This window comes from Dermacentor andersoni, chromosome 7, assembly GCF_023375885.2.
Source record: "Dermacentor andersoni chromosome 7, qqDerAnde1_hic_scaffold, whole genome shotgun sequence".
Classification (NCBI taxonomy): domain Eukaryota; kingdom Metazoa; phylum Arthropoda; class Arachnida; order Ixodida; family Ixodidae; genus Dermacentor; species Dermacentor andersoni.
The window spans coordinates 168,335,246-168,359,643 of NC_092820.1; the positions used below are offsets into that span (position 1 = coordinate 168,335,246).

The 24,398-nt window shown below is 45.4% G+C and overlaps 2 protein-coding genes across 17 annotated transcripts; one reads left to right on the forward strand and one right to left on the reverse strand.

Moving 5' to 3' along the window:
- Positions 1–73: 73 nt before the first annotated feature.
- Positions 74–2,283, reverse strand: Saysd1 (SAYSVFN motif domain containing 1). Its single transcript, XM_050180254.3, has 2 exons — positions 1,948–2,283; positions 74–1,862 (listed from the first exon to the last, which is right to left on the reverse strand). The coding sequence occupies exons 1-2, from the start codon at positions 2,194–2,196 to the stop codon at positions 1,470–1,472; spliced, it is 642 nt and encodes a 213-aa protein (XP_050036211.1). The 5' UTR covers positions 2,197–2,283; the 3' UTR covers positions 74–1,469.
- Positions 2,284–2,389: 106 nt separating this feature from the next.
- Positions 2,390–23,790, forward strand: Pcmt (Protein-L-isoaspartate (D-aspartate) O-methyltransferase). Of its 16 annotated transcripts, none has more exons than XM_055071730.2 (10): positions 2,390–2,505; positions 2,599–2,646; positions 2,787–2,830; positions 2,942–3,078; positions 4,993–5,097; positions 12,753–12,873; positions 13,934–14,019; positions 15,159–15,331; positions 17,974–18,078; positions 21,217–21,382. In XM_055071730.2, the coding sequence occupies exons 2-10, from the start codon at positions 2,639–2,641 to the stop codon at positions 21,362–21,364; spliced, it is 927 nt and encodes a 308-aa protein (XP_054927705.1). In that variant the 5' UTR covers positions 2,390–2,505; positions 2,599–2,638; the 3' UTR covers positions 21,365–21,382. The 16 variants fall into 16 exon arrangements, with proteins under 16 accessions (XP_054927705.1, XP_072145497.1, XP_050036193.1 ...); XM_055071731.2 differs by lacking the exon at positions 2,599–2,646 and adding an exon at positions 19,344–19,381 and having other exon boundaries at positions 2,393–2,505; positions 2,699–2,830; positions 15,159–15,336; XM_050180241.3 differs by lacking the exons at positions 2,599–2,646; positions 21,217–21,382 and adding exons at positions 22,364–22,417; positions 23,181–23,267 and having other exon boundaries at positions 2,394–2,505; positions 2,699–2,830; positions 15,159–15,336.
- Positions 23,791–24,398: the final 608 nt, after the last annotated feature.

The window sequence follows — 24,398 nt, forward strand, 5'->3', positions numbered from 1 at the left end:
AGTATGGCTCACAGTTAAAGGGAGCATTAGATCAGTACTTTGGGACCGATTACAGCTTAATTTTGACATGACAGCCTTGGTAATAATATTGTTTATGTCTGAAAACAAATTAAAAAAAGATCTGTCACAGCACAGATAAACACCGGTTGAACTGCAATAGAAGACCTGACAGGTGTTATGTAAAGCGTACAAACACGACAGAATGCTGTATGGGTGTAGTTTGTAAAGTTCCTTCTAGCTGTGATCGCTTTTAGATAGGCCAAACATTGCATTGGTCGGATTGAGCATAAATGTTAATTGACCCATGGAACATCGTCTAACCTTTTGTTACTCTGTTGTGATGGCAAGTGTACTTCAAAATTTGCAGACGGTATAGTTCTGTTCAGACATAAGAACTAAGAAAGTGTGCCTTATAGTTGAGGCATGGCATATTATCAATACTGGTAGTATATGCATAAATCATCCCTTAATTATATTGCACAAAGAGGAATTGTCATGCCCAAACCTTTCACGAGTGGCCACACATGCCCAGAATTGTCGAGTTGGCGCTGCCTTACTTTGAGCACACGCAGATAAGGTTGGTGTCTTCCCTCTTTTTTTCGCCACTTAGCAACATTTCGCCTGATACTAGTCGGCATTTGTTGGTAGTCGGTGCTCGACACCCGTGTTGTCAGATTTGTTCTGTTTGTGTTTGTGTCTGCACGTCTGCCTTCAGTAACATGACTTTTATTTACTTTGTTATAGCAAATAATTACCTATATCTGTGTTCTTCATATCAATGTTCAACTTTACTGGGTTGTTCCCTTTAACAGCAGACCACACTGTACATAACAGTGGAATGATGCTGGACATGATGCAAGTTTTCTCAACTGAATGAATGATGGCACTGTCCAATCGGAGAGAAATACCACTCTGCAAGTTTTGCCTTCTTCACAGACTGCACATTGTCCTCCCACAATTGATGAAGCCATTCTTTGTTTCACTGAGGTTGCTTTCTTTTGGTCTGACATTGCCACAGATTATGTGTGTACTTCTGACTTATCCTGGACAAAATGGGCAAGTACTACTCTGCTGACACATTCTAATGACAAGGTGGGTTTACTCATTGCATTCAGTAGGTGTTGTGGGTCAGGGAGGCAAAGCATTTCCTTCCTATTTGTACTGCACTGGTTACAACATCGCCATTAATTTCGTCAGAAGTCACGCACAAATTATGTTATCTTTAAAATATGGCAAAGCAGCACTGTCTGCATAGCACAAACCACACGCACGCATTGACACATTACCAAAAAATAAAAAATAAAGACAGTTTAGCTTGTTGCCACAAAATTCTGGATGGACACTTGTTAAATTTTGCTGCAATTGAAAGTTGGGGTGAGCACGCTAATGTGCTAATCGCGCGCGTAAGCACGGCAAACACCGCTCATGTAAACGAGCGCCGCGTTTTGCTGCCCGCATATCACTGTTCGTCAGTGCATGGGCAACACGCCCATCGTCAACTGCCGCTCCAAATCCTGCGCCGTCAGCGAGCCGTCGATGGCCTCCACGTTCGGATTGAACACAGAATAGGCGCTCAGCTCTCCGCGCAACCGAGGCCTCTTGCGGAAGTTCGTGAACATCACGTAGAACACACTGAGCACGAAAAACACGGCGCCGAATTCCAGCACAACGAACAAAGTCATCAACAGGCACCACAGCGTCAACTTAACCACGAGAGTCGCCACGTCGAGCTTGGTCCAACGACCACAGGCCGCCTCGTCCACTACTGGTTCGTCGGTAACCATTATGCGGGTGGACGACGCCGGAGTCATGGTCGTTTGAATCGGTTCGCGTCTTTTACGAAGCTTGGTCAATGCGTCTGGCTGAAAAAAAAAGAAAAATAAAGGAAAATGACCAAGCGAGCTAGGGACAGCTCTGCCGGCTCTGCGATGCAAACAGGCACCTCACCTTGGCATCGCTGTCAGTATCGTTGCTTTCGCTCTGAGACCCCGAATTCACGCGGACAGGCTGTTCAGGCTGTTTCTCAGTGGTGGCCTTCTGTTTCACCTTGAGCTGTGCGCGAAATTTAGCGAGTTCTTCCTCCATACGTTCCATTTTCCCGACTTTTTCATGCTGGCAGCTTGTTCGACGGCGCCATGTCGGCTGCTCAGCTGTCGCCGTCACAGCGTTGCCGATCTTCGCTTCGTTCGCATCCATTTCCAGTCAAAATGATGTATTTCTCGCGCACATCACGCCAAACTTTTTGTCGGCGTTCGCGTGGAATAACCTTCATGTAACTGAACAGTTATTGTGCAGTTTTCTTTTAATATTCAGGGTAACGCTATAATATTTTTTTGCTTAGTCTTTGCCTTGCCGAAGGGCGACCTAAAGGACGGGGTGCCCTAGCGAAAACGCGCACCATCAGTGGTGCATGGTGTGTGCGCGTTCGATGGCGTAAGCAGCCGCATTTTGAAGGTACGCGAGGCGCGCTTTGCGCTTCATCGTCGGAATAAGCCGCGCAGTAAGGCAAGTTTTTTCTCCTCCACGTCTACGTTTTGTTGCTACTTTCGAACGTGTGCAATCCTTGCTACATTCCTTTTCCACGGCTCTTGTGTGCAGAGAAGCCCACTCCGCAAAATCCCTTCGGCCGTCAGGCCAAATGTTTTCGTAAGTTTGCCCGTCTCGTTTTTTTTTTTTGTTTTTTTTTCTTAATCCCTAGGTGGAAACCGCCTACAGTAGATGCTGTTCAGAGCTGTCTTTGGAGTATTCCTAACGTGTTGCTTTACTACGTTTGCCATGGCTTGGAGGTCACACGGCAAAAACAACCTCGATTTGGTGCGCAACTTGAAGCGTAAGTATAGCGAAACGTTCGCTCGCAGCGTTGCCAAATGTTTCCCGGTGGGAACCGGCGTGACATCGTGCGTCTGGGGAAATTCGTAACTGGCGCGGCCGTTCTCTGCAGGCAATGGAATCATCAGGAGCCAGAAGGTTGAAGACGTGATGAGTAGCGTTGACAGAGGAAATTACTGCCCCCACAACCCCTACATGGATTCACCGCAGGGAATCGGATACGCCGTCACAATCAGCGCACCACACATGGTATGGCCTTGTTAATAAGCAGCACGCAGTTTTTAATGCGTGATTCGCTGGTGAAGGCGGGCTTGAAGAATGAGATTCCATTTGGCGACTAGAGGTGACGATGTGGCCAGCTGTTGATGTAGGGGCGTGCCGAACTTATTTTGCATCGCTTCAAAAAGGCAGCGCAGGACGCCGGTTGCTTTGTCATGCGCTGTTTCGTAGTTATGTTGTAGAATTCAGTGCTCTTACTGCTTCTGCTTTTGACGAGTGCATCGCCAAGTTCATTAGTCTCTCTATGGGGTTATGTTTATATTTGCAATTTCTAGTTATTCCAGGGGATAATTTGCCTGGCATATTATTGGCAGTTGTCGCACAATGTGAATTGACCATGGATGTAATATGCTTGTCATTAGTGGGCTCATTGCCCAGATAAAACTCTGCAGTTTTCCTGGGTATGTTGTAACAAAATTTGTACGTGTGAGAGTAGATCTGTCTCAATTGATTTCATATGGTTAATCTTGTTGGGCATCTTTTACCCTGCGTCACACTTGTACAGTTGTGCTTGATAGTTTTGTTTTCACATAAAAATACTTTCGCTGCACTGATAGTTGAGGAACTGCTGTTTTATGTTGCAAGCCGTACATCTTAGTAATTATATGACAAGGCATTTGGCTACCGCAAGAGAGTCAGAAATATTCAAGCTATTAAACTGGGAAGGTTTAGGAGTAAGGATCGACGGCGAATGCCTCAGCAACCTTCGGTTTGCCGATGACATTGTTCTATTCAGCAACACTACAGACGAGTTACAACAAATGATTGAGGACCTTAACAGGCTGAAGATTAATATGCAGAAGACAAAGATAATGTTGAATAACCAGCCAAGGGAACAGGAATTCAGGATCGCCAATCAGCCTTTAGAGTCTGTGAAGGAGTATGTTTACCTAGGTCAAAATCACAGGGAACCCTGACCATGAAAAGGAAATTCACAGAAGAATAAAAATGAATTGGATCGTATACGGCAGACATCGTGAGCTGCTGACTGGAAGCTTACCATTGTCATTGAAAAGGAAGGTATACAGTCAGTGCATTTTACTGGTGCTGATATATGGGGCAGAGACTTGGAGACTGACAAAGAAACTTGAGTACAAGTTAGACCGCGCAAAGAGCAATGGAATGAAGAATGCTAGGCATAACTTTAAGAGACAGAAAGTGAGCAGTTTGGATCAGAGAGCAAATGGGTATGGACGACATTCTAATTGTCATGAAGAGAAAAAAATGGCGCTGGGCAGGTCATGTAATGCGTAGAGTAGATAACCGTTGGACCATTAGGTTGACAGAATGGGTACCAAGAGAAGGGAAGCGCAGTAGAGGACGACAGAAGACTAGGTGGTGCGACGAATTTAGGAAATTTGCAGGTGCTAGGAGTCGGTTGGCGCGGGACAGGGGTAATTGGAGATCGCAGGGAGAGGCCTTCATCCTGCAGTGGACATAAAATATGATGATGATGATGATGATGATGATGATGATGATGATGATGATGATGATGATGCTGTCTTAGTAAATGTTAGTGCGCATTGTACACTAGCTGCTTCTGTAAAACTGTGGAAGACCGAAACAAAGTTGGGCCAATTTAATTTTCATGAAGCCTGCTGGTTTCAACTTCATTTTCAAGTCACAATATTTGCCAAGGTTTACATAAAGATGATTGGTATGTGCAACTTGAGGAAAGTGTAAAGAAATAAAAGTTTAGTGCATGAGTTGGGCTAAGCTCGTACGAATAAAAATAACCAACTAGCTACTTCGTGAAAGTTTGCTCTGAGGTTAACCACTGAGGTTTGAAGGTTTACCTTGAGTTTGAGGTTTGCCCTGCAGTTGCAGACAGATGTAATTGTTTCTTGATTGTCTGCCCTGAGTGCTTTTCTGCTGTGTCTCTAGCACGCCCAAGCCCTAGAGTCTCTCAAGGATCACCTGAAGGAAGGAGCAAGGGCCCTGGATGTTGGCTCAGGGAGTGGCTACCTCACAGCTTGCATGGGGCTCATGGCAAGTTGGCATTAGTTTTTCGCCTCGCTAATCATGATCTTGAAAAAAGGCTAAAACAGTTTGAACTAGTAGATTACTATTTAAAGACTTTACTTGTCTTTAATGTAATAGCTGAAGGTCTTGACTAAATGGGATGAAGATATTGGCATGGTTATCAGTTCTGCAGAAAATCCAAACCAGCCTCCCAGATGTAAGAGAGGAGTGTGGGACAGCAAGTTCCATTCAGTTATGTCTGAAAGCTGTTTTCATATATTATATTGTTACGTAGGAAGACGCAGACGAAAAGCTATGTACAAATATATTTACAAGGAAAATACGCTGCGCTTGGCCAAGAGGCAACAGCCCGCGCTAGCTTCTAATCGTCGTCGTCGTCTTCACACACTGCTGGCCTTTCGTGATCGCGCATATTGTGCCGTAGCACTACCCCCGGCTGCAAAAGCGCCGTCCCGGAGCGACTAAAGATCGGACTCGGAAGCAGTGTAGTAGGCCTTGAGCCTACTGACGTGTACGACATCACTAGATGCCACAGGAGAGGACGAGGTTGAGGCCACAGGAGCAATTTCGTAAGTCACAGGCGTCACCTGGCGCAGCACGCGGTAGGGCCCTGTGTATCGCGAAAGGAGCTTCTCTGAAAGTCCGACGTGACGAGAGGGCGACCACAGGAGCACGAGCGCACCAGGTGAAAACTGTACGTCACGATGGCGGGCGTTGTACTGACACTGCTGAGTGGTCTGTGAGGCCGTCAGTCGAGCACGGGCAAGCTGGCGTGCATGGTCAGCGAGGGCGATGGCGTCGCGCGCATACTCGCTTGTTGAGACCGCAGCAGGAGGAAGTGCCGTGTCTAGGGGCAAGGTAGGTTCGCGACCGTACAGTAGATAAAAGGGAGAAAATCCGGCGGTGTCGTGCCGGGAAGAATTGTACGCAAATGTTACGTAAGGAAGGGCAATGTCCCAGTCGTGGTGGTCCTTGGAAACGTACTTGGCCAGCATATCGGTAAGAGTACGGTTTAACCGCTCTGTCAGGCCATTGGTTTGAGGATGGTATGAAGTAGTCAGTTTGTGTTGAATGGAGCAGGAACGCACAATGTCAGCGATAACTTTCGAGAGGAAGTTTCGACCACGGTCAGTAAGCAGCTGTCGCGGGGCGCCATGAAGCAAGATAATGTCACGCAAGAGAAAGTCCGCGACGTCAGTGGCGCAGCTGGTAGGGAGAGCCCGAGTGATAGCGTATCGGGTGGCGTAATCAGTCGCGACGGCTACCCATTTGTTCCCAGAAGATGACGTGGGAAAGGGACCGAGCAGGTCTAATCCAACACGAAAGAACGGTTCCACAGGGACGGTGATTGGCTGGAGATGACCGGCAGGTAGCACCTGAGGTGTCTTCCGACGCTGGCAGGGATCACAGGCAGCAACATAGCGTCGAACGGAGCGAGCGAGACCAGGCCAATAGAAGCGGCGGCGGACGCGGTCGTACGTGCGGGTTACCCCAAGATGTCCTGAAGTGGGTGCGTCATGCATCTCAAAGAGCACAGTCTGTCGTAGCTGTTTTGGCACGACAAGAAGAAGGTCAGAGCCGTCAGGGAGGAAGTTCCTTCGATACAGAATGCCACCCTGGAGGACATATCGGCGAACGGATGCGTCGGTAGGTGTAGAGCGCAGACGCTCGATAAGTGCTCGCAGCGATAGGTCTCGGTACTGCTCACCGGCGATGTTACCGAAGGCAGAGACAGAGAAAATGCCGTTGGCGCTACTACTGTCGGCGTCGTCAGGCTCGTCGACCGGGTAGCGAGACAGGCAGTCAGCGTCCTTGTGTAGTCGGCCAGATTTATAGGTGACAGTATACGAATATTCTTGGAGGCGTAAGGCCCAGCGACCAAGTCTTCCTGTAGGATCTTTCAGTGAGCATAACCAGCAAAGCGCGTGATGGTCTGTGACAACGGAAAAGGATCGGCCATATAAGTATGGGCGGAATTTCGCAACCGCCCAAACTAGGGCCAGACACTCACGCTCAGTGATGGAATAGTTGCGCTCCGCGGGTGAGAGGAGCCTGCTGGCGTAAGCGATAACACGGTCGTGGCCACGCTGGCGTTGTGCCAGTACTGCTCCAATTCCGTGACCGCTGGCATCAGTACGGACTTCGGTAGGCGCAGAAGGATCGAAATGGGCCAAAACGGGAGGCGTTGTGAGAATGTCGATTAGATGAGAGAATGCAGAGGCCTCGTTATCGCCCCACTGGAAAGGAGCGTCTTTTTTCAAAAGGTCGGTTAGTGGTCGTGCTATGGCGGCGAAATTTCTCACGAAACGGCGGAAGTACGAACAAAGGCCGATGAAGCTGCGCACATCCTTGACACACTTCGGAACAGGGAAGTGCGTAACAGCATGGATCTTGCCTGGGTCCGGTTGCACTCCGTTCGCGTCAACGAGATGTCCAAGGACGGTAATCTGGCGACGGCCGAATTGGCACTTCGATGCGTTGAGTTGCAGACCGGCTCGCCGAAAAACGTCCAGGACTGCTGAGAGGCGCTCGAGGTGCGTAGCGAACGTTGGGGAGAATACGATAACGTCGTCCAAGTAGCACAGGCACGTGGACCATTTGAAACCGTGAAGAAGGGAGTCCATCATGCGTTCAAAAGTGGCAGGGGCGTTACATAGACCGAACGGCATCACTTTGAATTGATAAAGACCGTCGGGTGTGACAAAAGCAGTCTTCTCGCGGTCGAGATCGTCCACGGCAATCTGCCAGTAGCCGGAGCGAAGGTCAATAGAAGAGAAATAGCGAGCACCGTGGAGGCAGTCAAGGGCGTCATCAATCCGAGGTAGGGGATACACGTCCTTTTTGGTAACCCTGTTAAGGTGCCGATAATCCACGCAAAAGCGCCATGAGCCATCCTTCTTTTTGACCAGTACTACAGGTGACGCCCATGGACTATATGATGGTTCAATAATGTTCTTGGCAAGCATTTTGCGAACTTCTGCGTGAATAACTTGACGCTCAGCTGGTGACACTCGATACGGGCGGCGATGAATAGGAGGGGCATCGCCGGTATTAATGCGATGTTTGACAGCTGTAGTTTGGGCTAAAGGACGATCGTTAAAGTAAAAAATATCGTGGTAGGAAAACAGAACGCGGTAGAGTTCACGAGCGTGCTCGGAGGGCAAGTCGGGGGCAATCATTTTCCGTAAGTCAGCGATGGTACAATTTGCCGACTGCGATGGTAGAGGAGTATCGGATGAAGTGTCGTCTACTGCAATGGATGCTACTGAGTGATCCTCGAATGAACAAAGCTGGGCCAAAGACATCCCACGTGGCAGCACTTGTGTCGTCAAGCCAAAGTTGACCACTGGCAGGCAGACGCAATTCGCCGTAATAGATAAAACTGTATGGGGTACTGTGATCCCATGTGTAAGGAGGACGTCTTGCATAGGAGCCGCGATGTAGTGACCGTCGGGGACTGGTGGAAATGACACTAGGTCAACGTAGGTCAGTGCCGAAGGTGGCAAGCGAACGAAGTCGGCGGAACTGAGGCGACTGGGGTGTGGTTCAGCAGGATCCAGAACAGGCAGGTCAAGGCGGAGAGTACTGGCGGAACAATCGATGAGAGCAGAATGTGCGGAAAGGAAGTCTAAGCCGAGGATGATGTCGTGGGGACAGTGGGCGATGACTGTGAATAGCACGATTGTTGAGCGATCGGCGAAGGAGACGCGGGCGGTACACATACCAATTACGGGGGCTGTTCCGCCATCGGCGACACGGACAACAGGCGTCGTGGCGGGCGTGATAATTTTCTTGAGCCGGTTACGAAGGTCAGCGCTCATTACGGACAAATGCGCCCCAGTGTCTATGAGAGCAGACACAGAAACACCGTCGACTTGCACGTCAAGAAGGTTCAGATGAGTGGGCAAAGTCAGTAGAGGATTTGGCGGCGTAGGGAGCAATGCAGCGTCACCTCGAGGCGCTGCATCGTCTAGTTTTCCGGCTGGGAGCGGCGTCCGAAGGGAGTCGGCGAATAGGAGCGACGGGGCTGGGGAGAGCGAGATTGTCGTCGTTGGGGCGAAGGCGAACGAGAATAGGGGCGGTTCGTTGCAGGAGAATCAGTGGCGGCATTATCGGAGCGTGCGGCATAGGGACGAGAAGGGCCACCTGAGGGGCGAGAGTAGGCAGTATAAGTAGGCCGGCTCGGGGAACTCCAGCGACTACGACAGTGCCGAGAAATGTGCCCGATTCGATGGCAGTGGAAACAAATAGGCTTGTCGTCAGCAGTGCGCCATTCAGATGGGTTGCGGAAACGTGGTGGGTAAGAAGATGCGGGACGGGGCAAAATCGAAGAAGCCGGGCGGGTATTAGGGCGATGGGCCGAGCAGATGGTGTGAAGACCCATGTTTTCAAACTCCTGGCGGACAACTGCCTGGATCAGTGAGACCGTGACTGCAGATGTGTTGGTGGGACTGGAGTCGAAGGCAGCCGGATAGGCGGCCTCGATCTCACGCCGGACGATCCTGGTAACATCGGCAGTGTTGTTGGGACGAGGAGCGTCGGCACAGGAAGATGTCGCTGGGGTGTTGGGCAGACGGGCAAACTGCTGGTCAATACGTCGGCTTTTGGCGAGTTCCAGGCGGCGGCACTCTCTTATAACAGCATCCACCGTCGCTACGTTGTTGCAAACGAGCAAGTTGAAGGCGTCATCGGCAATGCCTTTGAGGATGTGGGAAACCTTGTCTGACTCAGTCATGTGGGTGTCAACTTTGCGGCACAGAGCCAAGACGTCCTGAATGTACGTGACATAGGGCTCTGTTGACGTCTGCACACGGCCGGAAAGCGCCTTCTGCGCGGCAAGTTGTTGACCGTAGGGGTTGCCGAACAAGTCTCGAAGCTGTGTCTTAAGGGAATCCCAACTGGTGAGCTCATCTTCGTGCGTGCGATACCAAACTCGAGGTGTGCCACCGAGGTAAAAGACTACGTTGGCGAGCATAATAGTAGGGTCCCACCGGTTATTGCGGCTGACGTGTTCATACAGGCTGATCCAGTCATCGACGTCTTCCCCATCTTGGCCCGAGAATACGCCAGGATCACGGGGAGCGGGGAGAGTGATGTAGGTCGTCGAAGTGGCAGCAGGTGTCGGAGCCGGCGGAGTCGGGTTGTCGTCGCCGGGAGCCATGAAGGAAGGCTCGACGTATCGTCCACTGCGAAGCTCCGTGACGAGGTACAGGGAACGTCCACCTCCACCAGATATGTTACGTAGGAAGACGCAGACGAAAAGCTATGTACAAATATATTTACAAGGAAAATACGCTGCGCTTGGCCAAGAGGCAACAGCCCGCGCTAGCTTCTAATCGTCGTCGTCGTCTTCACACACTGCTGGCCTTTCGTGATCGCGCATATTGTGCCGTAGCAATATTGACCTTGGCTTCGACAACATGACATCTAATGTTTGATGTAGCTTGGCAAGTCTGCAGTAGGTATGAGTTGTTCACAGGCCTATTGTCGTGATCACACGGGGGGCGGCTGATGGTTGATTTTCTGTATAAATAAAGGTTTGAATATTGTGGAAGAAACAGTGCAACTCGTGCTTCCCTTTTCTCAATCCTCCCATTCAAAATGTGGTACCAATCTGGTGTCGGTGAGATGATAATTTCAAGGTATTTTAGCAAATTTTAGTCCTTTGTATACACGAAAAGTTTCCAAAGGTTACCAGGTTGACTCTTAACTTCCTTTAGAATACAGTGTAACGGTATTTCATTGGTAAACAGCTTCCTGTCAGTTCATAGACATTTCCAGAACTCGTAGAGCAGTTAGTTATCAAATTTCAGAAGTGTCACCTCCCTGCTTAGTTTTACAACAGGGTGTTTCAGCGAACTTTAACCAGAGTTTAAATATGTACCAATGCACTCTAAGGTGACGTGACCAAATGCACGTTGCTCACTTTTGTATGTAGTGTGTCATGCTATCATTCTATTTTGCTTAATTAGATAATTACTTAATGAAGCTAGGAAAAACATTCAATTAGTAAGTTGCAGAGCGGTTTACAAAACGTCCGAATAAAGTTTCTGTCATTCTATCTATTAAGTATTAGTGTTTTTCAGCTTACTGCAGATGCCTGCGAAATGCAAAAAACGCCACGTGACGTGTCCGCTTGTGTGTCGTGATTGCACTGCTCCCAAGCGTTCCACGCACAAACGAACGTAGCGTTTAGCTGGGTGTGCTGCCGCTGTGTCTGCTTGTCACTATCATGAACCACCGCGAGGAAAGCACATCGCTGGCGTAAATCGCACAACCAACACCTTCGTCACTGCCCTGTGGCCTTTCAAGCGGCAGCACACACGGCTAAATGCTATGTTCGTGTGTACACGGAGCGTTTAACAGCGCTGCAATCATGGCGCACAAGTGGACATTTCACACGGTATTTTCTTTTATTTTGCGGGCAACTGCAGTAAACTGAAAAACACTGATACTGAATAGATAGAAAGACAGAAACTGTTTATTCGTACGTTTTGCAAACCGCTCTGTAACTTTCTAATTGGAATTTTTTTCTTAGCTTCGTTGCTTCAGAAGTTGGTTAATTAAGCTTGACACACTACATACGAAAGTGAGCATCATGCATTTGGTTGCATTGTCTTAGAGCGCATCGGCATATTTTAAAACTCTGGCTAAAGTTAGCTGAAGCACCCTGTATATGCAATCTATAGCCAACTCAGTTCTTCTCAATTGAATCCCTTAAAGGCAATACAAGTTTGAAGCAACAAACAGTTTGCTCTTGTGGCTATGCCTAGCATGACCAAAGAGTGAGGATTGACTCCCATCAAAATTGGTCCAGTGTAAATGGACCAGTGGGCTCTCTGGGGGTTGGAGAGACTTCTTATGGTACCTTCAACTGGTTTCTACTGTGCTCCAACTTTGCAGCAACCTTTAAGCCTGCTTGAGCTCTCAGAGAATTGGAGAAGCCATGTGACTGAAATTATGTCTGATCTCAGTTGCGCTCCCAGCCCAATTGTGCGAAGGCCTCTGGAGCATGACGCTCTGAATGACTCAAGCAAGGAATGCGTTCCAAACACTTAATTTTAATCAGCCAATTGTAAAGCATACTGCCAGAGTGATCTAGAGTGCTCAGAAATGACCTGTTGATTGTACCATTACTGTCAGCTCTGTCACCACCCTGTCCCACTCTAGGTGGAGAGAGAAGGGAGCAGGGGTGCAATAAGTCAATACTTGTGTGAAAGCCATTGGGCGGTGCCACAATCCCAGTGAAACGAACGCTGAAAGTGAGTGGAGTGCACTGAGATGCAACTTGAAGAAAGCACACTGACAATGTTGAAACATACGGTGCCATAGGAAAACAGTGCTGCGCGAGTTGGTACAAGCTCATAGCTAAGAAACTGAGCACTAGCCCAAGTCGCCTCTCTTGTTCTTGTTTTCATTTTACGCTTGGTTTCTTAGCTGTGCAGTGTTCTCGTTTTTGTACTTTCTTCCAAGGGCCATCTCAAATGATGATCCAGTCGAAGTCCTCTGCATCAGGTGATCAGTTTGCTTCTGCTTTGATGCAAAGTGTTTAGCCAATCAGCCTTGAATTTATTACTTTTCTAGTATAAAAAATACTTTAACTGCTTGGACTAACTTGTCTAGACTCTTTTATGCGTTAATTACAACTTTAATATCTGCAGGTTGGCGAGACTGGCTTGGCTGTGGGCATTGACCACATTCCGGAACTGGTCAATGAGTCCATTGCCAACATTGAACGCGACCAACCAGAACTGCTTAAATCCAAGCGGGTCAAGTTGCTCGGTATGTTCACAATTCTCGATTGTGACTGCACGGGATTGTTCGTTGTGTTCTGTTTTAGCACTGCGATCCAGAATGGTAGACCGGCAGCCGGCATGATATACAGTGCTGTGGTTATGGCGTCACATTGGTCACATGCCATTTGTGCTATCTCAAAGCAAGCGTGGCCGACGATACGAAAGGTGGCGACAGAAATCAATCCAGGACAGACTGCTTGTGGACGGAGTGACGAATGTGCATTGTGCTGCATGTATGCATCATGTGCCCCACAGGGTTAATGTGTGGACAGTTATCGATATCACGGACAAGTGTGCTGTATATATAAACTAGTTTGTTGCAGAGTTTTCATTTTCTTCTAAACTGAGTTATTAAAGTAGTGTTTCGTTCAGAGCAATGCAGCTTCCTGCTTCTGCCTATTTCTAGTCAAGGTGTTTTGGGAAGCCTACAATGAAGCAGAAATGCTTCAGGTGTCATTGTTGACTCTTGCTTAAAATTTCACAACCATATTACGTCAGTTTGCAGAAAGGCGTTCTTGTTATAAGAGCCTTGCTCAAAGCCAGGCAATTTTTTGCGGCCCACACCCTTATTATGTATTATGCTTTTGTACACAGCCATGCTAACTATTGTATTACATCCTGGGGAAGTTCGTATGCTACTTACACTTGGCCCTTATACAAATGGCAAAAACAAGCAGTTCAAATTCTCACCTTCTCGTCCAGGCTAGTGCAGTTTTTTGTCAACTAAAAGTTTTGCTTCCCAAATTATTCTGTACAGTGTTGGTATACTATTTTTTAAAACTTAATCACCACATGCTTACTTTCATAACCTTTTCTTCCATGACATTGAATTCCTTAGGCACTAATGTTAGAGATGCAACATCTATTAAACTGCTTAACAATAAATTGAAATCATTTTTATTTTATGTATAGTTCTTTTCTCCTTTTTTATCTGTTTTGATTTTTTGGAAAAAGAATAATTAAGGCGAACAGAAGTAACACAGCAATGAAGTTCAACAGCAAATTGGCAGCTTCCTTACACTTCCAACAACCCTTTCTTGTTATAGTGGGAGACGGTCGCGAAGGATATCCCGAGCACGCTCCATATGATGCAATCCATGTGGGAGCGGCAGCTCCGGACATGCCAAAAAAGGTCAGTGCTTTGTGTCGTAGCTGCATTCTACAGTGTATCTTTTCCAAAAATTAACAGGTGCACAAAAGCAGACTCAATCGCAAGTCGGGGAACAACGATGAGTTCTAGTACTAAGTAGTATTGCCAAGAGCTTAACGTAGTGCTTATAGAAAATGGGGTACACTGTATCTGTTGCATCTTTGACAGGCCTCTTTGTGCTAAACTTGAAAGGGTCTCTTTGACAAGGTCTCAACATAGTACTGTTTTAGAGCAAAATGACGATGGTGTTGAGATGAAAAGAAAATCTGCAAATCAGTCGGACACAAGAGTCAACAGGGTAGAGGTGCGATGAACAGCTTCATGAAGGTTTTGGCTGCGTTGGGTGTCAGTGATGTGTTTGCGAGTGCTGTGTTACACATGATGGGAATGATAAGTCTGCTGCCACATTGGACAGCGATAGTTTTTCATCAGTTCTCTCAAGCAAGAGGAAGCAGTAGTCTGACATGCTGTGTGGCTGTCTGGCAGCAACGTATCATTGCATTGCCATCTGTCATTTTGGAAACAAAGCTTCACAAGTCTGCATTTCTGATGAGAGCGAACACACAAAGAAAATGAGAGTTGAAGGTTGTGGTAAGGTAAAGTACAGATATAAAGGCACTTTTTTTTTTCATGCTTGAGGCATGCAGTTACTCCTTGTGAAACTACCGCAAATTTTACTCTTAAACTGCAAATGCACTGAAATTATCTTTGGACATATCCACTGCACGAACAAACACCTCTATGTGCAATTCAAGTATTTTTGAGGGGGCAAAGGAAATCGGGCTGTAAGGGATTAAGTAAAACCTTATTTCAGGTAAACATAAAAACAAGCACAAACTACTACAAGGGCACTACTACAAGGGCAAGGGTGCGCTTGTATTTCATTCACTCTCTGCACGTGCAGTTTGCTGCCTTAGCAGAGAGACCCTTTGCTGGCCCATCAGAGGCATCGAGCTTGTGTTTCTCCACATAGACCCAATTTCAAATTTTTTGCTTGTACAGAAATGCAAGGAAATGAAAATTTTCTTGCTTATAAGGACTAACGAATATATCGAGGGTGTTTTTGTGTCAGGTGTGACTTCGCTGTAACGAGGTTTGACAGTTCTTGCATTCGTTTGCAGCTGGTGGAACAGCTCAAGCCTGGTGGACGTCTCATCTGCCCCGTTGGACCAGCCGGTGCGAGCCAGACGCTGGAGCAGGTGGACAAGCTGGAGGATGGCACCGTGCGGCGCACCTCCCTCATGGGCGTCGTCTACGTGCCGCTGACGGACAAGGAGTCCCAGTGGCCTGGAAGGTGGTGTCAGTGCTCCTCACTTATCGCCCTGTGCAACGTTTCACACAAACATCACTTCAGGGCAATCTGGCGCTTCAGTCATGTACCCGCTATCAGAGAAACCACGTGAAACCCATGTACGCATCGTTGTGGCATTTGTGTGGGCCAACATTCTTTCTGCTTACACAGAGCTATGCTACAGCATAGCCTGACAACATAAGTAACTATGTACGTTGTCCTAGAGCAGGACATAAATTGGTTGCAGAAAAGGACAAAGAAGCAACAAGATGCGCACTGTGCTAACAAGTTTACTTCAGAGCTCATTTGCATTTCTGTGCAAGGAAAAGCAATTCACTGCACATTTTTATAAACAAAACCAAGAAAACATTTACATCCTTTTATTTATTTTTATTTATTATACCCTCAGCGGCCAAAAGCATCGCAGAGGGGACTGGCTGCAGCATACAAATGAAAATAAGTTAACAAAAATACAGTGAGTAAAATAAAATAAGTTACAAAGGTTTCTGATTATACAATTTTGGCTAGTGCTTTACAATATACTAAATAAGTGGTCATAAGAAATACATGCTATATACACATGAGCAGTTAGTTATATTGAGAAAAAAGAAAAAGAACATCTCTAGTTATACAATGCTAGCTAAACTGGCTTGAAATTGTTAGTTACATATCATGTATGGATACAACTTTTTCGGGAAGGTGGTTCCAGTCAACGGATGAATGAGGCAATAAGAAATGGAAAAATGGTTGCGTGTGCCATAATTCAAAACCAACTGTATTAACAATGATCATTTCGAGGATATGTGTACTGTAGTTGAAAAATTAATTTGTTCATGTTGTTGGCATGCTTTTGCAGCCTGTGGCTACAGCAATACTTCGATCGGCTCATGTAAGGCTTCGCATATGTCATTAGCAATGGCAAACTATCTCATCAACAAACTTAACGAGCCTCATGTGTCCCTTCTTGCTGGACTATCTCTTAACAATCGAACAGGGAAGGAGATTAATAGTTTTTGGACAAATTCCAAAGCTTGTCTGGCTGAAAATTTTGTCCACTGACCATATTCATTTAACTTGTGTTGTGCCACGTGATGCAGATAATTACCACCATTTCATTGCTTTCTTTATGGATCATCTTAGTGCTGATGTTGGTGATCTGTCAAGCAATTTGGTTTTAAGGTTAGCTGATGCTTAGGGTAATTGGGCTCCAACAAACGGATGCGCTACTTACTGACGCTAGTGTTCGTGAAATGAGGAAAATGCATGCCCAAGGTGTTCCTCAAATAAAGATTATAATCTCACTTCTGGTAACTTAACAGATTGCAGAAGAAACCAGAAGGAGTTTCTTGTTGGCATGGGACTTATAGCACCATCACCAGGGTTGCCAACTAGAAAAAAAAATTGCTAGTCAAGACGACAAAAACTCTATAATCCCGTCATATGAGCACCGAAAATTGACTAAAACTCACTAAATGCAAACAGTTAGAACCAAGTTATGTTTTATTGTGTCTAAGTAAAACAATTGAAAAGTACATAATTACACAGGACAGAAAAGTCTGTTTCTTTTTGTTCATAATAGAATAAAATACATAAGTTATTAATATCAGTAAACGTGCTTTGTGTGACTGAAGTGTGAAACGCAGTGTAAAATGAAACCCCCAAAAGACATAGAGTGAAAGAAAGAAGAAAAAACGATATTTCTGTGAACTACAATCACTGGCCAGAAAACAGGTTGAACTACGAAGTGGTGATTAAAATTGGAAAAAAAATGTCCTGTTTCATGTTACGTAGGGTCGCGCGTCCTTTGTGTGTATTTGGTTGCTGCCGTGGCTTAGTCAGTTCTCCGATGATTGATGCCATCACTGGCCCTGTAGACCTCCATCATGTCAATCTTGCAAACAACGTGCTTGAGCATTATGTTACTGAAGCAGCATTTATTGTTACTTCGGAGACCATCCATGCACTAAAGATTGGAGAAACAAGAAGAAGAAATGCGAAGCAGACTGCTTGTGGATGGGGATGATATTTTCATCTTACTTCTAAGGGGCATGGATAAGCTGCATGTTTGGGACATGTAAAGCTGAAATTGTCAATAAATTTGTTTTTGTACCACAAAAAAAAAAAAGATAGGAAGAAACAAAGAAAAAGAACAGCTACCATTACAAGAAAAACTGTTAAAAAATTCTAAATTTACCAGGAAAACTTCTAAATTGGCAACGCTGACCAGTGCTAGTCGTTACCACTAAACAAAACCCCAATGTTGATGCTATATCAGGTACTCCTGGTGGCAAGAAATTCACACTCATTTCAAGTGGCATCAGACACTGCCTAGGATTGGTAAAAACTTGAGTGGCTTTGAGGTGGGTTTAGAAAGTCAAATTTAAGAGAAATGAAGAATCATCCATGGACCCAAGAATTTTGAAAACTTTAGTTCCAACAAGTCCACAATTCAGCCTTTCTCTTATGAACAATGGTTATCCTAAATGCATTAAAAAATAGCATGGTGGTTTATATGACTGCTATCCATTCCAAGAACCCAGACTGAACTGGATATTCAATTTGTTGTTTGAAAGTTTCAGATATGTGCGTACTCGCTTTTGTAAAATGCTCGAAACCTGCACAAAATTCTGCGCAATTTTTCTCAGCTCACGCAATCGACCGAGTGCTCATCGCCTATCAGCCAGAACAGCGAGGGCTTCGCGAACTCCTTCACAGCGCGAAGACAGCGACAGTACAACACGCGAGCCCAGGTGCGCCATTATCCAAAAATGCGCTCTCGCAGGAGAACTTAGGTGTGCTTTGCACAGGCAAATATATCGCCCGATGAGTTTGTCATCACTGAGCCAACTGGCTATGTTGTAGTCCATCACAATGTAGTCTGCAAATTTGATGGTATCATGGAAGGCCACGATTGAAACAGTTTGCATTTCCTGACAGCTTTCACAATGTAGGTGCGTCACATGTCCCGTGTTGAGCAGAAATGAAAAAATCCTGTTCGCACTGGCTGTACCGAAGGTTACCTGAATGTTTGCAGTGCAAAATGCAGAGAGACATAGGGGTGCGGAGTATTTGTTTCCTTAATAGCACATTTAGTGCTGTAAAACCCTTGTGCTTCATAGCCCCTTAATTTTGGCAATCTGAACTTGTTGTTAAACTTCTCATAAAATTGCAGGGTTTTACAGTATTAAACTTTTGGCAACCTGTGACTTGTCCAAATTATCAAGAAAGCTGCCAAGTGACATTATGGAATAATGTGTGCATTTGGTGGCATCAAGCCAACCAATTCAAATTATGCCATTTTTCAAGTTAACAATGATTAAATGGGTAATTTTCAGTTAATGAGCATCACAGGAAATAGATATCACTTTTGCATCCTTCAAAATTAGTCAGATGTGACTTGGTTCACAGCAATTGAGTGGTATGCACAAATATCACTTGACTTGGCTGTAAGCTTGGCTAAATACACGACCATAGTGCTTTTTACTGTTCCTTATTGTTTAACATTGCGTTAAATTCTAGCATTGTTATTGTTGGGAAGTGCGCAGCATTCAAAGCTATAACTGTTGAGCTCAGTGTGTGTAATTTACACATTCTGCTGCGGAAATTTTGGTGCATAAATTAAATGGCATGTCGCTAAGTCTGGGTTACATTTGGTGGTAGCACTTATTGTGGATGAATTATGTACTTCTGTGCTTTAGTCAATTAATTTTTCTCAGAGCTTCAGAACAGCTAAGACGGTAGCATTCCAAGTTCAAGTTAGGCCAGCAAGTTTAGGTAAAAAGCCATGGGGGTGTTTAGAAATGACGTGTAGTGTATATGGCAGAGTTTGCTTTGTTCTGATTGCAGTGCAGTGTTAGACTGATGCTCTAGCCCCAGGTTTCCCTTGAGTAACATTTGTGTGAAACTCGTTAAACGCTTTTTGCTGTGGACTTTTCTTTTGGCCTTGGCACATTCACTTTGTTTTTCACTCTTATTTTCTTTCTTTCTTTCTTTCTTCTCTTTCGCCTCTTCGCAGCAAGCCTGTCAAGAACACAAGCACTGTATTCTGAGAAGGTGTTGCATCTTTCTGTCATAAATGCGCTTGTGCACATGGGTGCGTGCGGGCTTGGTTGACAGACAGGAGGGCACGTTGCTGATGCATGGGGATTGCGCACGGTGAAATGCAAAAACAGTGAAACGGCTCAGCAACCATATTAGTACTCAGTTCTAAGCACCATGTCTGGCCCTCCAAATCCGCCCCCCATCCCAACAAACAAACACACACGCACGCGCGCACACACACACACACACACCAATGATGTTAATGGGAGGGAATGCATGTGCTTGGATCAAGAAGGTTTAGCCATACCTGCCAACTCTCTCCAATTTTCTCTAGAAGAGTATGAATTTAAGGTCTTTCTGCAATTTTCAAGTTTTACAAAGAATGAATTTTGTTAACAAAAAGGTTTCGCCAGTCATTCTGTAACCATATCCTCTTCTGATTGTGAAAAGATGCTAGGGGGGTACCTGCTGCAAGCAAGTTCTTTTCAGACAAGTTCCTGTCCCAGGCAAACTCGACAACAGCCAAATTGCTGAAAAAGTAACTGCAATCTAAAAACAGTGTGTTGCCTGTCATTATCTGCTGTTTCAAGGTTGCTGGTGCCTGTGTGCTGTTTCTAAAGGTAAATTACTATTAATGAAGTGCAATTGTATCCCATAAAAGGTGTGTTTTCAGGGAAAATGTCTTTAAAAATACATGCTATCCACTGCCCACCCTTCTCCACGCCCTTTTGTGTCATGCTCACTAGGTAGTTATAAATTTTAACGTTCACAGGTTGGAAGGTATGGTTTATTTTAATACCCATGACACACAAGAAATTCCCTCTTTAGGCAGACCATTAATCACTTTCTGCCTAAGACCATTAGGCAGACCATTCTCCAGCTCTAGTGACCGCCAGAATGTAGGAATTAGCTCAGTCAGCAGCCATTCTTTTATGTTGCGAAATCGGGCCGTACAGCGAGTAGCAATATAGTTCATTGCTAAGCGAGCTCGAGCAAGTGTTAAAACATCACAATGTTCTTCTCCCATGTGACCATCTTCTGCGTCATGACATCATGACACACATGCCCATCGGGAAATAAAGCTGAAACTGGTTCATAGTTATAGTTATTTAAGACATTCTGAGGCTTGGAAATATTTTTTCTGGAGTTTTAAGGACCAGGATCTTCATTTAACACTAAATAATGAAGCTAATAATGAATATGGAAGATGCATTTACGAGGCAGGTATCTATGCTTGTTTAGTGCCTGATCATCTGGAGCATGACATTGATAGTCATGACATCATGTGACACTATGTACTGTCCTTCAGGTACAGCATCATATGGTGGGCGCAGTAGTATTCAAGCCTCACATAGCTTATTTTTAAAGCAAAGCCTTCTTTGCCTTTTCCTTCAACTTTTTCCTCAACTTTTGCAGCATATTGGTGGCGCGTGTGCAGCCACGAATGCAAGTTGCTATTACTGCGGTAAAAGTCTGCATATAACGCATGCCTGCACTTCACCTTCGAGGTGCATAAAAGTCAAAGGCAAAGTTACAGGAAGCAGATAGGGCAATGTGCTGACCTGTTGAGCACATTGTCTGGAGGATTAGGTGGTGTGATACAACTAAAAATTGTGCAGACATAACATGGGAGCCACCCACCGCAAGGCAGGGGTAGTTGAAAGTTGCCCAGAGAAATGGCTTTCATCCTGAAGTGGACGTAAATTTAGGCTAATGATGATGGTAGGTTATTGATTTTCGGTGTGGGTGGCACAAGCGAGAATACAATGCGTTTTACGGCTTGTCGGCACTTTCTCTCAGCAGCCAGAGTGGATTCAAACACTGAGCGCGCTCTCTTGCTGTCCCAGGGGCAAAGGGCGCCAGTCAACCTGGTCAGTTGAAGCAAACACGCCCACTGCTACAGCCCCGGCCTCGAAGAACGAGATAAGCGCGGCCCCTTCTACTCGCCTTACCGCCTCAATCGTGCCTGTGCTCTTAATAAAACTGGTGCTTTGAGCACTTTGTCAGACTGGAGAGCTTGGATGGCTGTCTCTCTGCCGATTATCTCAGATGGTTCTCCTTGGAAAAAATGAGCACACTTTTAAGAGACATCGAACAACACCGGAGCTTGCAAATTTATGCTGTTGCTGCGCTTGCCTGCATGAGTGATATTACATGTGCTTTGGGCACTCTGCATGTGTAGTTTCCCTCTCTCCTTCATGCTCGGCCACTCTGCTGACCTTGCTGTTCAGCTCTTCTGCACATATTCCGAAACCGTTGTTTTGTTTTTACTTTGCTCCTGTTTTGTTCTCAGTGTTCTTTTTTTTTTATTATTGCATTCTCAACATTACTGCACTTGTAAGTAGATGCTAGAGACTTGAAAGGCCAGTTTGTTTAGCAGTGTCTGCCTCTGGTTTATATTTCAGCATTTTGAATGGCATTGTTCTGCTGCACATTTTCCTGAGTGCTGCATTGGCTACTGCGTTGAGCTGTTGACAAATTAATTGTTCATATATGGTTTAAACTGCTCTGCTGCTCTGCTTTAAACTGCTGTGTGTACTATCTTGCGAGTCTCGCCACTGGAGAATGTTAGTGTTCGTTTTGTATGACTAGTTCAGCTTCTATTCCTTGCTTAGGTTTATGCTAGTTGGAAACCTGCTAGAATGAATGTTACAGATGGCAAACAACATTGAATGACGGTGGCTTGCTGACGACTTATCAGCACATGCTGACCTATAGAAGGCTTTGCCTGCACTAACTTCACTAAATGCACTGCTTAGTTGCCAAATGTTTAACATTCATCTGCAATGACTTTATAAAAATGAATATCTAGATTGTATCCTTGTGACATCAACCCTACAGTGAATTCTCCCAACATTTGCTAAAATTTGAGCCTTTCGCTAAAATTCACTAGATTGTCAGGTACTCTGTGTAATCTTTGTTGAGCAATGTCACCTGGAAAGATATGTTGTGCAACTGACATTGGGAGCTGTCTCTTCGTGCATTGGTGTCCAGGGTTGTCTGCACCACGCTGTAAGAGATGAACTCCCGGTGGCTCACCCCTAGCAGGTAAATGGTGGTGTCTAAACCTATGCGTGTGCGAAAATAACTGAGCATGCCTGTGTAGTGTGATAGCACAGCATCTAGATAACCAAAGAACCATGCTGAAAGTGTTATATGAGCATGTTAAATTTAAGGCCTTTTTACCTCGGCTCTTGCTTGATGTTATCTTTCCAGCATACTGAATGGTATATTGCAGATAAGCTTTATGTTGCTTGGCCAAGTAAGTAGCCGTCTAGCTACTTAAAGCTGACTTTTTGTAGTGTATTTTAGTGTTGCACTAGCTTTAGTGTTGTAGAGGCTCTGCAAATGTCTTTAAAAAAACCTTGAGGATGTTTGACATGCTAAACAATTGTGTGGCATGAGGCTACCATACTGTCATAATGTATTTTGTCCATAGTTTTTCAAAGATTAGCTTTCCCACCTCGCCTAACTGATCCTGCATTGCAGTATGATAAGGACATAGTTGTTAGAATGTGCAGTAATGTCACCTGTTGGTAATTTTGTTTAACTATGAGCCTCATATGCCTGTCAGTGGGCATTGTTGGTAGATATTGTTGGGTGCACATCTGTTAGTAAAGGATGGTAGACCTTGTTAGTGAACACTGACAAGCTATGTTGATAAGCATTATTTGTAGACAGTGATGGTCACGCTACATATTAGTAAATCAATGCCAAGGTTTGTTCTACCAAGGTTCCCATGTGTAGGTGGCTTCAACTGAGCCGACGAATTGACATGCGTCTTGTGTATTTTTGTGCCTGCTTTGCGCAGTGGCCGCCGTGATGAATTATAAGCGGAAGGCGGCAGCGCGGAAGTGTGGAGAGTCGTCGTCTAGCCACGCAGAGGCCGACGAGACCTAGTCCTTGTTTCTCTTCCTAAGCGACAACCCAAACAGGCAACAAGAACAAGCGGGGATGAGTTTTCACCCCAAGTCGCTGAAAACGGACGCCTCTCACAGTTGATTACTTTTCTTTCTTTTTTTGTCCCGCACGTGTGCCAATTGTTGCAGCCTTATTTATGGACTCTACAATTCCTCACCGGCTTGATGTTGCAACGCTGGACTTGAATGGCAATTCCCCATGAACTGTTGGTTCAGGTGTGCTGAGAGACTGGGAGATTTGTGTGGTTGTAGAAGGTGTGCTGGAGACATGAAGAGGGCCAACGCCATCAGTTTTGTTCCCACGTTTCCTACAATAGTGTAGCATTTGAAACAAGCTTTGGCAATGTTCTTCAGCAGCAGCTGAGTGTGCCCCACTTCTTTTTGTCATGTCTTTTTTACTTTCTTTGTGCAATGAGTGCTAGCCAGGCCCACCTTGTGGCAACACGACATGCAGCATTTCAATAAACCTCATTTTGAGGGCTTCTTACAGCTGTCCTTTGAGCATAGAGTTGAGTGGGTCTCTTTGTCACCATGGACCACTCACGACTGCCTGAGCCACTGCTTTCATCCAATAAGCCTTGACGTATGTAGCATTTGTCGCAGTCAGAGGCGATGAATCAGAGAGATCTGGTGGTCTACCAGTGCTTTTGAGATGTGTAGCAAGTTCAGTGAAGTGACTGGGTTGATTTGGTGGTTGTACTCACGTTATTATTGGTTGGGCCTTGATGCAGAATGGGCAAGCAGCCCCGGTGATTTCAAGTGGGCAGGGAATCATTGTTGATGTTGTGGTAGTTGTGTTTCCTTGTGATCTGAGGTTCTTTACTGTCTTATATGTGCTTGGGAAATTGTGCACCATGTTATTTCTCATTAGAAAGAAAATGTCAGTGCTGTCAAGGATCAAGATTTGTTGACTTTTACTAAAGGAGTTATTTTTATCCTTTAGAAGAACAGCCTCGTACAGCATAGTATAGTTGTTTTGATGTGTTTGTACATCCTTTTATATATATATATATATATATATATATATATATATATATATATATATATATATATATATATATATATATATATATATATATATATATATATATATATGTGTGTGTGTGTGT

Bases quoted from the DNA above. Each gene is read 5' to 3' on its own strand.
- Saysd1 (XM_050180254.3), bottom strand. From the start codon at position 2,196: ATGGATGCGAACGAAGCGAAGATCGGCAACGCTGTGACGGCGACAGCT. The intron at 1,863-1,947 runs GTGAGGTGCCTG...TTTTTTTTTCAG, and splicing joins ATACTGACAGCGATGCCAAG to CCAGACGCATTGACCAAGCT.
- Pcmt (XM_050180236.3), top strand. From the start codon at position 2,719: ATGCTGTTCAGAGCTGTCTTTGGAGTATTCCTAACGTGTTGCTTTACT. The intron at 5,098-12,752 runs GCAAGTTGGCAT...TAATATCTGCAG, and splicing joins CAGCTTGCATGGGGCTCATG to GTTGGCGAGACTGGCTTGGC. The intron at 15,332-17,973 runs GTGGTGTCAGTG...AATTTTTCTCAG, and splicing joins GAGTCCCAGTGGCCTGGAAG to CTCACGCAATCGACCGAGTG.